Source organism: Barbus barbus (assembly GCF_936440315.1).
Source record: "Barbus barbus genome assembly, chromosome: 26".
In the NCBI taxonomy this organism is placed as follows: domain Eukaryota; kingdom Metazoa; phylum Chordata; class Actinopteri; order Cypriniformes; family Cyprinidae; genus Barbus; species Barbus barbus.
Genome location: NC_136754.1, coordinates 9,617,438 through 9,630,293, shown reverse-complemented (window position 1 = coordinate 9,630,293; position 12,856 = coordinate 9,617,438). Strand labels below are relative to the sequence as shown.

The 12,856-nt window shown below is 37.9% G+C and overlaps 1 protein-coding gene across 1 annotated transcript in view; it reads right to left on the bottom strand.

Moving 5' to 3' along the window:
• The window catches only part of insra (insulin receptor a), a 51,869-nt gene that overhangs the window by 7,939 nt on the left and 31,074 nt on the right, over positions 1–12,856 (bottom strand). The window contains exons 3-10 of the mRNA XM_079378606.1: positions 9,408–9,729; positions 5,934–6,073; positions 5,279–5,423; positions 4,958–5,172; positions 4,744–4,870; positions 4,160–4,410; positions 3,155–3,322; positions 2,854–3,052 (exon numbers count right to left, since the gene is read on the bottom strand). Of these exons, the coding sequence (XP_079234732.1) occupies positions 2,854–3,052; positions 3,155–3,322; positions 4,160–4,410; positions 4,744–4,870; positions 4,958–5,172; positions 5,279–5,423; positions 5,934–6,073; positions 9,408–9,729 (1,567 nt within the window). The remainder of the gene's footprint in view (positions 1–2,853; positions 3,053–3,154; positions 3,323–4,159; positions 4,411–4,743; positions 4,871–4,957; positions 5,173–5,278; positions 5,424–5,933; positions 6,074–9,407; positions 9,730–12,856) is intronic.

Sequence of the window (12,856 nt, the reverse complement as noted above, 5' to 3'; positions counted from 1 at the left end):
ACAAAATATTACCGACCCCAGACTACTGAATGTTCATGTATTTGACCCATTATACATCAGAAGACAAAATCTAAAGGTGTATATTTGCTAACTGTTATTTTGGTCATCTTTTAAGGAGCACAACACTACCATACATGGATTACAAGCCACAAAAATCCAGTTCATGGAGTTCAATACTCACATCACCACTAGAGGGAGCAGAGGAGCATTTCATGTGGTTGGTTTTAACTATTCCAGTGGTAAACCACTACCAGAGCACCACAGTCTTCAGTTATTTTCTCAAATACAAGAGCTCAGGACAGGAGGATTCAGCTCTTTTGGTGTGTTCTAAGAGCCAGAGCATTTCCGAGGATAAAACCACTTTTAAGTAAAACCATATTTTAACATCTAAATAAAATGAACTGAATACTTTTTATAGTCTGTAAAAGCACTGTGAATAAAACGTGCAGACCAGCTGCAAGACAACCATAATATTTAGAACAATGAAGGGTAGCGAGACAAACCATCTGTGTAGGAGTCTGCACTTCCTCTGAACACATCATGGTAGTCGTCGTCAACATTGTCTATCATTACTACAGAGCAGACAACATCTTCCCCCAAAATAAAGATTCCACTAAACCAAGGCCTGTACAAGGCATGAGAGAACGTTTGTGTGTATGTGGGATCGTGCATGTGTAGGAGTGGAACAGGATCTTTAAAGCCAGCTGTGAGCTTCTGAAGGCCAAAGATACACAAAGGCAGTGAAAAAGCACCTAACAAAAACACATATTAAAGTCCGTGTAAAGAGAATTCTGAGAATTTTTTCTAAACACATTACAAATGTTAGAAATGTATTGCTGAAACACATTACAAAGACTCTGAACTATGTAGTACTGAATTGTGGAGTTAAACCGTTAAACAGTTTTTCACCAATTCTGTGTTCAGGATTTTTTGGGTGGGGCTAAAACGGTGGCTCGATGACGCAATGGAGCCACCGAGCGTGGCCCCGCCCCTAACACTATGATGAGAGGTCAAGTTCTTAGTTTTGTCTTTTTGAATGTCTGTGATGTTAGATATAGTCTACAGATTCTAGGCAGAGACAGTTCTAGGGTGAATGGATACCCGGGTCTTAGCCCAGAGACATCAATATGTGGCAGAATACATACAAGTTAAAAACATGGAGCATTCACAATTCACATCTAGAAACGCGAGCTGAACCACTTTCTCTTCTTTCAAAGCGCACCGGAGCTTGTGCTCTCGTGGTGTTTGACATTGCTAAGCAACCATGAGCCACGCTCGCCTCCACGACGAGAAGGTTTCAACCATAGACTGTAAAAAACAGGTTTCAACTCACTGTAGTGCTGACGCACGTTGAGCGCGTCTACAATTAAAAAACGAACTTGCTCACTCAAACATATATGTCTGTATAAATCCAATTAAGCTACTAGGTAGTATCAGTAGCATCCATTCAGGTTGTAGCGGTATTTGACAGTTGAGAGAGACAGCCACTTTCCCGTGAGTGGGCGTGGTTTCAGTGCCGACAGCAGACACGCCCTCAACGTTTGAGAGCAGAGAGTCCTGCTTATTTTTCAAAGATTTTGATAACTTATTTTAGTTACTTGGTGTTTTTTTTTTATCATTCAAATTTGGCTGTGGTTAATAACACATTTTTCTGTTGTGTGATAAACTCAGAACACATTTTAATATCACTTTACACGGACTTTAAGTATATTTAATATATGCATTATATTGTCAATAAATGAAAAAGTTATGAATAACATGCCATATATAGTCCATATAATATATGCTATATATTGAGCGCAAAAATAATAAAATTAGTGCTGTCAAACGGTCAATCGCGATTAATCGCATTAAAAATAAAAGTTTTTGTTTACATAATATGGGTGTGTATTTATATATATATATATATATATATATATATATATATATATATATATATATATATATATATATATATATATATATATATATATATAGATAGATAGATAGAGATATATATATATATATATATATATATATATATATATATATATATATATATATATATATATATATATATAGATATATATACACACACATATGTGACCCTGGACCACAAAACTCTTAAGTCGCTGGGGTGTATTTGTAGCAATAGCCAAAAATACAGTGTATGGGTCAAATTTTTTTGTCTTGTCCAAATGAAGAACTTCATTTGGACAAGTTTAAAGGTGATTTTCTCAATATTTAGATTTTTTTTGCTCCCTCAGATTCCAGATTTTCAAATAGTTGTATCTTGGCCAAATATTGTCCTATCCTAACAAACCATACATCAATGGAAAGCTTATTTATTCCGCTTTCAGTTGATGTATAAATCTCCATTTCGAAAAATTGACACTTAAGACTGGTTTGTGGTCCAAGGTCACACACATGTAGGTGTATGTGTATATATATATATATATATATATATATATATATATAAATAAATAAATAAATATACACACATACAGCATACATTTTGAAAATATTTACATGCATTTACATATATTTATATTCATATCATTTAGATCATATATAAACATAACATTTTTCTTAAATATAATGTGTGTATTTATATAAACATAATAAATATACACAGTACACACACTTATATTATGTAAACAAAAACTTTTATTTTTAGATGCGATTAATCATTTGACAGCACTAAATAAAATGTTTGTTTTTTTTTCATAGAAAACCATTTTTTTTACTACTCAGTGGTGTCACTGGTGCAGGTTCTAAATGATCATTTGTAAATCATTTATTTTCATTATCGATTACACTTTAATTTTTGCAGTTGTAATCTACACTAGTTAAATGAGGAACCAGAAAGTTTACCTGAGCTCAAAGACTTCATTATGAAGGTAGTTCTCGAAGGTTTTGCGGTACTCGGTCTCTTCCGCCTCTTTCTTCAGCTGTTTCTCTGTTTTGGGGCAAGCGCAGCAGCGGCTATCTTGGCCCAGCTCTTCGGTTTGGTTCCACTTTTGTTCCTCTTCACTGTCCACTTGTGTGGGGGCTCTGGTGGGCAGCTTCATACCTGAACAACAGAAACACAAGGCTCAGACTTTGTTCTTACCAACCCTAAACTTTTGAATGGTAGTCGGTTTGTTCTACATTATGTTCTTGTATGTTTCCTAACCTTTCTGACAGTAATCAAACTTATAGAGCTCGCTGGCTTCTGGTTGCTGCTGGCAGAAGACCAGGTAGTGTGTGATATTTCCATTTGGATCGTTAGGGGGCTTCCACTTCAGAATGATCTGAGATGAGGAGTTTGATGAGGATATGGGATCCAGGGGCACAGAGGGTTCTAAAAAAGACCAAAACACACCTCAAACAAGGGTAAATGGAAAAAAAAACCTGAATAATTTTAAATGAGAACAAAGCCAAAAAAGTAGACTAGTAGAGCAGCAGACTAAACTCAATTCTGGTTGGACCACATTATAAAACTGGGTCACCAATAAGACAAGAAAAATAACGACAGCTTCCATCTAAAAAGGAGGAGTGGAGGGGCACCATCGATGTCACGGTGTGCAAACCCAACAGTTTGCCAAACCAGAAAAAAAATAAAAAAAGAGAAAAAACCCTAAAGCACTACTTTCAGCCCTTGCCAACCAGCTACCGAAACAATGTTCTCAGCTTAGTGAATGGTTATGTGGTTTATCAGGAAAAAAAGACAAAAACTCTAAAAGGAAGCCAGACAGACACCTGGCAGCACTGAAAGCAAACCACATTAGTTTTTTCTCCTAAATCACAGCCTGTCATGCTACACACTGCTGAGTGATTTCACACCACTGAAAGTCATTACCAGCCTTTGACCTCTTTTATTGCTCTCCCATGACAAGCCTACACAATAAACACTGCTACTGGAGGCAGAAAACAACTTCAGAAATGACTAAATTCAGTTTAAGCAGGTTTGGTACAAAGATCATGCCTACAAATGCTCCAAATTCAAACCTCTAAGAGAGTAAATGATTATTTTGAGCAAGGGCTTATAAAAAAACTGACCTTCTAAACTTTCTAAATTTCTAGGTTTGTTTTCTCCACTTTTGGAAAAATAGTCATATTTTTAAAATTTCATTTTGCATGACAGTGTAAGGGGTTGTAAAAAACAATCTTCTTCTGACACTGCTTCTGAAGCTCTTACTGGTAGCATTGGTGCGGACATAGATGATTTCGCTCTTTGCTCCATGGACTTGGTGTTCATCAGAAGCGGAGAGCTGGGTTTTGACCATGATGGCATACTGTGTCCACGGCTTCAGAGGGAGAATGAGGTACCCGGGTTCCTGCTGTTCCTTTCCATCTGTGGCGCGAGGCGGAGGGTCTACATCTGCTATGACCCAGCTGTTAGAGCCACATGCATCCTGACCATCAAACTCAGTCACGTTCTTATATGGCCTAGAAAAGCAGAGAGAAATGTCAACAAATCCTTAAACAGAAGTCATCACTTCATTGCAATGAAATCAATCAACAAAAACTAAGAACAGCTATAAAATGAACCTTAGCGTCGGGGTAGATGACGTTTTGAATACGGTGAAAATGAAAACGAGGTGGAAGCACAGGAAGTACAGTTTGTTTAACTTGGTATGGACCATTAAGTTGGCAAAACAGAAAATACAGACTTGACTTAGTTTCCAGTGGGCAAAATGCTCTGGATTTTGGACAGTACTTTTATTCCTCACAGCCTTGTTCAAAACAGTAATTAAACTGTCCATATAAAAAGTCACTTACGCCTCTTTGTATAAAACCATGAATCCCAGGAGGTCTCGAAAATCTGGTGGCCAGAAAGGCTCCCATTTAATTATGATCTTGTCAGAGAGTGTGCGAATCTGTGTGAACTTCAAAACCTGGCTCTCACCTAGTGAAACAGCAACAAAAATGCATTCAGATTTATTCACAAAGAGCATATGGGCATAACTGAAATGCAAAGCAATGTCTTCCTCACATGAAGCCTGATCTCCATTGGTCTTTGAGACAATGTCATTCTTTGTTTGCCGGTTCTTAGTGCCCGTCACCTCCTCCATCTTCCGGATGTCTGACATGCAGAGTTTAGAATTATGATGGAAAAACATGCGACCCTGCTTGATGGTCAGGTTGTGTTTGGACCAGTCCCACAGCTGACGTAGGTTCTGGTTATCGAGGGCGTAGAAGGAATAATTCCTGATGGGGAAGAACACAGCACACGAGTGAGGACGAGGGAAGAGGAGAGAATATATATATCACATGGCATCATTAGGTTTGACAAATCCAATGACAAGACTCATACCCGACTTCCTGTGTCTCTCCATGGATGATTCGGAGCTTGCGCAGGAATGATAGAGAGACTAGGGCGTATGAGTGTCGTACAGTCAGGTAACCGGTGATCTCCTCCAGCTGTCCCAAGTTAGCTTCCAGCTCTGCGGCTATGTTATCTAACAGGAAGAAAAGGAAAGAAGAGCAAGTTTAAAATCTACATTTTTGAAAACCTGCACTCTGGTGAATGTACATATGAGGAAATGTATTTTTGTAATTGATTACATAAGTATAATTAATGACAAACTGTTAAATTATTGGAAGTAAATGCACAAATAACAATGAAAACAGAAATTGTGCATATTATATATATATATATATATATATATATATATATATATATATATATATATATATATATATATATATATATATATATATATAATAAAAACAGCCAAATAAATAAATAAATATATATAATCTCATTGATGTTTAATTACTAATCTGTAAAGGAGAATGGTTGCCACAGACATTATCCAATTTTATATATAGTTTAGTCATACAATAACTTTTGCAGAACACTGTTTAACCAATCAGAACCATGAATTCCAGAGAGCTGTGTAACAAAGACGTCCTTCTACACTTGCACAAAGAGGAGAAATTGTATTATAGAGATTGTTTGTTCTTACTCCCTCCGCGGATGTTGATGACCAAACTGCCATTGATCACAGTGCATCCTCTTAGAGCCTGCGCCGCAGTGACTGAGTCCACTGTCTTCAGCCCCATGCACACTTTGGGACAGAGGCCAGCGCAAGGGGTGCAGTTCAACCTGCGGCACAAAACACAGTCACATGTACACAAAGCCGCACGACAAACAAAAGTCATCCATTCCCACGTTTCTATTCTTGTTGACATTGAAGCAAATTTGAGGTATTAGAACAATAACAGATTGTTTGTGTCAAGGACGTGGATCCTGTTGCGCAAAGTGTCAGCGCTGGGAGCAGGGGCGCGGGTGACCTTGCATGGCAGGCCGAGGGTGCAATCAAGGATGAATGAGACGTTCTCTCAGACGTGCCAGAGACACAGCTTAATCACTGATTATTTTTGTACGTTGGGCCTGACTGAGGAACTGTTTGTCTTCTGTGCAGGATGCTTTCTGCGCCACTGTTTCCTGTGAAACTACTACTGTAATAAAGTGTGAATCCACAAGCAAAACAAAGGATTTGGAGGCATGGTTTACATGCTAAAAGTCTTAATTATAATAGCGTCACAACATGAGACAAGATGTGAAGCCGTGCCAAGAATGTGCACAAACCACCTATCGGGTAAAGTGCAATTAATGGGTCGTTGCTGTGTTTTGCACCTTGTTACTCTTTTGTGGTACCTGCCAAAAAGGACGGAATGTGCTGCGGTTTATCCAGCTAATCTGAAGCGAAGCTAGTGCGTGGGTGAAAGCCGTATTGCAGACATATCAGAGAGTCCAGTATGCCATGTCTCCCTGCGGCAGGGATGAAACTCAAGAGTCGTTTATCTGTCAGTGGCCAGACGGCGCTCCCTGTCTATGCAGCTGACAGACAGAGGGAGACAAGCTGATGAGACAAGTGTCGAAACTCCTGATATCTCAATGGAGGCCGGATAGCGTGCTGAGACTGTAACCGAGGGTGGTAGCACAGGGCGAGAGGCCTGACCACTGCGCTGTATCTGTCCAGCCTCCTTGATTTGTGTGTCTGCTGTCTGAATTCCCACAGTGCACCCACACTGCCCAGCCTAGGGGTCATACTGGCACAGGGGAAGCAAGAGTATCATGAGAAAGAGGGAAGGAAAAAGAGTAAGAGAAAAGAGGAATGTCCTATCTGGCAGAACATGCATTTCAGTTCTCTCATTATTTACTCATCCTAATTTTTCTTCAACCACATTTTTGTTTTTATTCTAATGAACACAGAAGTAAATTTTAGGTCTGCTTTTTAGATACAACAAAACAGGATGGTGATTCAGACTGTCAATCTCCAAAAATGATAAAAAAATTGGTTCATACAACATTTGAAGCCATGTAGTAGTTGCATCTGAGAAACTCATTACACACAAAATATAGTCTGTTACTCAAACAAAGCTATAGAGTGGCTTCAGTAGACTGGGAATATAGTGGTAATTTCTTGAAAGATTGCTTATGCTTATGGTGCTTATTCTTTCTGCAGATTGACAGTATGACTCACCATTTTGTGTTGTTGCAGTATGAATAAAAACAGCTTGGACATTACACATTTTCATCAGTAGAATAAACTATTAGATGAATTTGAAGTGAACTGAGGGTGAGTAACAAATGATCGAATTTTCATTTCTGGGTAAGAAAAAAAAAGTGTTGGCTCAAAGGTGCAAAAAATAAAAAAACTAACATTCAAATTAAACTATTATTATAGGAGATGTTTCACCAGTGCCCGATGTTGTTTTGGAAGGCTCTTAAAGTATAAAATGACAATTTCATTAATTTTGAGCACACTATCATTCAAAATAGGGCTGCACGATATATCGCATCTCGTCAGTAAAGCCGGTTCTGTGATTAGTAATAAACCTCCATCACCTGTTTTCAAATGGAGCGGCATTTAATACACAGAGCCGTAGTTCACTGACAAGCTACGCAATATCACGTTCAATGTCGCAGGCGATTCATCTGCGATTCTGAGCGCGAATTGCGTAGCGTATCGGTGAAATATGGCTCTGTGTATTAAATGCCGCTCCATTTGAAAACAGGTGATGGAGATTTATTACTAATCACAGAACAGGCTTTACTGACGAGATGCTCATGACAATCGCATGCAATATATTGTGCAGCCCTAATTCAAAAGATAAAGGTCAGCAAGAATTCATTAAATTGATCCAAAGTGACAGGAAAGGCAGCATATTGGCATGATTTCTGAGGGCTCATGTGACACTGAAGACTGGAATAACGGCTGCTGAAAATTCAGCTTTGCCATCACAGGGATAAATTACATTATAAAACACATTAACCAGAAATGCATAAAATGCATTTCCCATTTAAACAAGGGTAATATTTTGCTATATTGAAGTACGCGTGATACATTTTTTAAATCTTGTATCTAAATATCTCATTTTGATTGTATGCTCTGCTGTTTTCATAGAGGGATTTTGCTGGTGTCTGACTACAGCTGGACCAAAGAGCTTCTGAAAATCAGAAATTTGAGAATGTCAAAAACCATATGAACAATCGTCCATCCTTATCCATAGAGAATAAAGAATAATGCATACGGAATAAAGCTATGAGACACTGGCCATCCTGCATTTCCACCACAAACAAACAAACAAACAACACATTGTGTAAAACTATGTAAAAGCTCTGTAAAACTGAGGTTATAGCGGCCTGTTGTAGTTATCCTATTCTTGCTCAGACCTTTAAATGGGCACAAACAGCACTGCCAAGCCTCATGCTAAGTCAGCGCTGCTTTAAAACTCACACTCTTCCTCTCATTAACATACAACGTTCCCTTTCTGACACACTGTCTCACTCTCTCTGTCCCAAATGATCCTTTGTGCACTCAGACAGTCGATTGAGGTCAGTACAGCCCTGATCACTCCAAGCCATCTTTGCAGTTTAATCCTTTTCTTCACTACTTTTTCCTCTTCCATGAATGAGACAAACAGGAAGGATGCATGAAATCCCTGCTAAAAAAATGACTTAAACCGGCCTAAGCTGTTTTGTTGGTCTTAGCAGGTCTCTCAGCCTGGTCAGACTTGTCTGGCCCACTGGTTTTAGGGGGATTTTGAACATTTTTCAGACTGGTAGACCAGCTAGACCAGTTTAAACCAGCTATACCACCAACCCAGTTTTTTTCAGCAGCAATACCAGTTCATATAACCAACACTGAGTCCTTGGTGCTGTTTGAGCATATGAAAAACATAAAGATCATGTTTCTCATGTAAATAAAAGAGGAAAAGTCAAGTAGCAAGTCTATCTATTCCATTTTCAAGTCTGAAGTCTAAATGAGGCATAAAGTGGTCCAGTGACCCAGACACCTCCCTCTTAACAGGTCACGCTTCATACACAACAGATTTAGCTTTTATGGGTCCTGACGCACACACGTAGCGTGTAAAGTACCCTTTTGTGCACGTTCACTGAGTGGAGAGCGTACAAGTAGTGGGTTACTTACGTAGTGGAGTTCACAGTGGTGTACCCAGAAGGACACTCTGGGATGCAGGCACCGTTGTGGATGACGTATTCGTGGCAGTCACCTTTGCCCGGCTTGCACTTGTTGTGGAGCTCCTGGCAAAAGCTGAAGCTGATGCAGCGCCAGCCCTTAAAGGTGTAGAAACCAGGTGGGCACTTGTCAACGCAGATTTTATTGTGCATGTAGTTGCGGCAGGCCACGCATTTGCTCGAAGATTTGGGCTCCAAGCAGCCACCCAGACACTGGTCGTGGCAGCACTGGTTGTCTTTAGTGCAGGCGCGGTGCTTGCATGAGGATGGGCACACTATGGAGAGACAGAGAGAGAGAGAATATATTCAAAGAAATTAATTTTAGGGAAACAACAGATGATTTTCATTCACAGTGACATGTATTCATATAGTGGCCTACTGCAAAAAAAACCAGGCTACCACACTTGACCACTCATTTTCATAGGGGGAATCAGCAGAAATATATAGAAGTACCAAACAAGTGCAAAAAAATAATAAAATAACTACATATTTTATTCTCATGGGCATGGCAAATTAATAAAATATGCTAAAGTAAGACTGCTGTAAGTTAAATCTGACTGAAAATATAGATTATTATCAGGAATATTAATAATAATAAATTATGTTGATACAATAACACCAGATCACAAAACACAATGATCAGGTATTTTATTTAATTTCACTTCCTTTTTTCAGGAATGTACTCATTAATTTAAAACATGCAAAGAAAGAATTGACTGCAAGCACACACCTATTTAAATGTGTAATTCGACAAGCTCAAGCAATATTCCTATTTTACAACTTAATATTGGACAGCATCTGTGGCCTGTTGTTGATTACCACATAAAATAATGTTGACGTCAGTTTATTAAAAGAACAGAAAACACATTTACATGGAACCCTTACAGGCAAAGTACACAGATTCTTCAAAAGCCAAAACTTCAAACTGTGTCAGACTTTTTTTTTTTTTAAATAAAAATAAGCACATCAATTATTCAGCGCAATGTTTTTGTTTTTTCTGTAACGCTGACTAAATTGTTCCTTATGAGGAGAGACTACTTTTCTAGGTGGGCCTACATGATCAAATCTTTTCCATGTCTTTTCATGCTAATGTGTAAATGTAAAGCCGAAGTGTTATTATTTTTTTTTACTTTCATTTCAGCTTATTTTGCAGAATGAAGAAGTTAGAGTGTAGGTAGATTTTTCCAAAAAAGTGTAAATACTTTGGCATTATCAACACATAATTCTGGTTATTTAAACCCCGATTGGCTTGACACAAAAACACTGGCTTAACTTATGCTGCGAGTTTGATGCAGGACTATCAGTTTGTCGAACCAATGGAAGATAAGGTAGCATGTTTTGCTACACTAGAATAAATGTATACTTTAGAAACGGTGTTAAAAGTGTTGTTGAAACTTGTTAGACTTCCAATGTAAATGCAAAACTGTAAAACCGTTAAAATTTTTTCCTTCCATTTAATTCAGTATTTTCTGTGGAAATTCACAGATGCTGTCAATACCTCACTTGTAATATACCTTTAAGTGTTTTCTCAGGAAAACATGTTACAATTGTCAATATTAAAACAATAACAAAATGGCCTACTCTGATAAGCAGTTCCTAAACTGGTGCAACCGCATTCCTCTGCCTTTTACGTGCTCTTTCTTTCCATCATACACACGCACACAAAACCCCATAAACACACACTACACACTGCTGCCAGTTGCTTGACAAGAGTCTTGTTGTAAGTCCTTCTCTCCCACAGAAATCCGTGTTTACATATTTCTTCACTCCCCACCAAAACGACAGAGGTAAAAGAGGCCACGTGTGGCATATGAGAAGGAAAGAAAGATAGGAAAAACCCAAAAGATAAATTCTTGAGGCTCATAGAGGTCCTTATATAGTGGATGGAAGAGAATCTACAGTGATCTAGGCTTATAGATTCCTCTGGAATCACTCTGTGTGACTTTACTGGCCTCTTTCTAACAACGTGACCCGCAAGCTTGTCTCTGAGACAGCCTGTTAAAAATAAACCACGCATGGCTAGCTGGAGCATGCGCTGCTGCCCTCAAACATGCATATGAACGCACTTGTGCTTGTGTTTGTGTTTGAACAAGCACACACAACCTTCCTCTCACAAACACACACAAGTGAACAGTTTCGTTGCTGGCTAGGAGATTCTTATATAAGAGTTACTAGAAATTAGTTCCTAGAAATGTAATTGAACAAAAGGTTTTTGTGGTTTGTGGTTTTAAACCGTTTTAAGTAGTAGTAGTTATTTATTTCTACTGCCATGTCAGCATTCCAAACTGGAACAACACAAGAGTTACAACGCACAAATAAAATTATACAAGACTTTTTAAATTACCAAAAAAAAAAAAAAAAAAAAAAAATCTAAAATCTTTTCAGGGAAAAACTTACCAAACAAGTCTTTCATAAAGTAGTGACTTTTAATGAAGCATTTAAATAATAATTTAATGACTATAAAAAATAATAATAATGTGGTGTAACCAACAAATAAAAGTACACTTTCATTATTGTAAAGCTTTTAAAATGTATTTATTTATTTCACATTTTTAACTGTTAAAATAGAAAACAGTTTACATAATACTGTATTTTTGATCAAATAAATGCAGGCTTGTATGAGTTTAATAGATTTATTTAAAAAATCTCACCAATCCCAAACTTTAGTATAGTAGTGCATGAATTACAAATTTAATAAATTAATAGATAGAACAAAACAATCGGCATTATGTAATTTATCCGATATGTGATTGTATCAGCACAACCCTTACACAGAAATACACACCATTAGAGCTGTGCACAAGGAAAGGACATAATAATGAATCACATTAAGACACCAAGAGGACAAAGAACAAAGTGTGTGTGTGTCTCCTAAAGGAATATTGGCTCTCATCGGTGATGTTAACACCACAACTCAGTCTAAAATGATCCTGGAGTTGGTTTAGTCGATAAAGAAAGGCCAGCAAACACCTCTGCTTCCATGACAACAACAAGACAAAATGAGGGATCAGAAATGTCCAGACCTGCCTTGTGCATAATAATTAAACATTCAACTGACTTTTAACACCATGTTAAAACCTCCGACAAGTGTTCGGTGGTTCAGGCAAAACAAAACTAAGCTTTCAGAAATGCTTGGAGGCTTCTCTGAAATTTCCAAATGCTCTTGACAAGCTCTGACAAATCCAGAAATCATGAAACGCCTGGTAAAAAAAAAAGTAGTAGTGAATTTATGTAGTGCTTTGGGGAAATAGAGCGTGCTGAAAATACAAGGAAAAAAAATAATGAAAAAATAGGAAAAGTTGTCATGAAAAGTGAGAATGCTGGCAGTTATCCGAGAAGCTAAAATGGATTCATATGCAAGTTCAAAACAATTCTCAGTTTTTCCAATGAGCCCCTCAATAC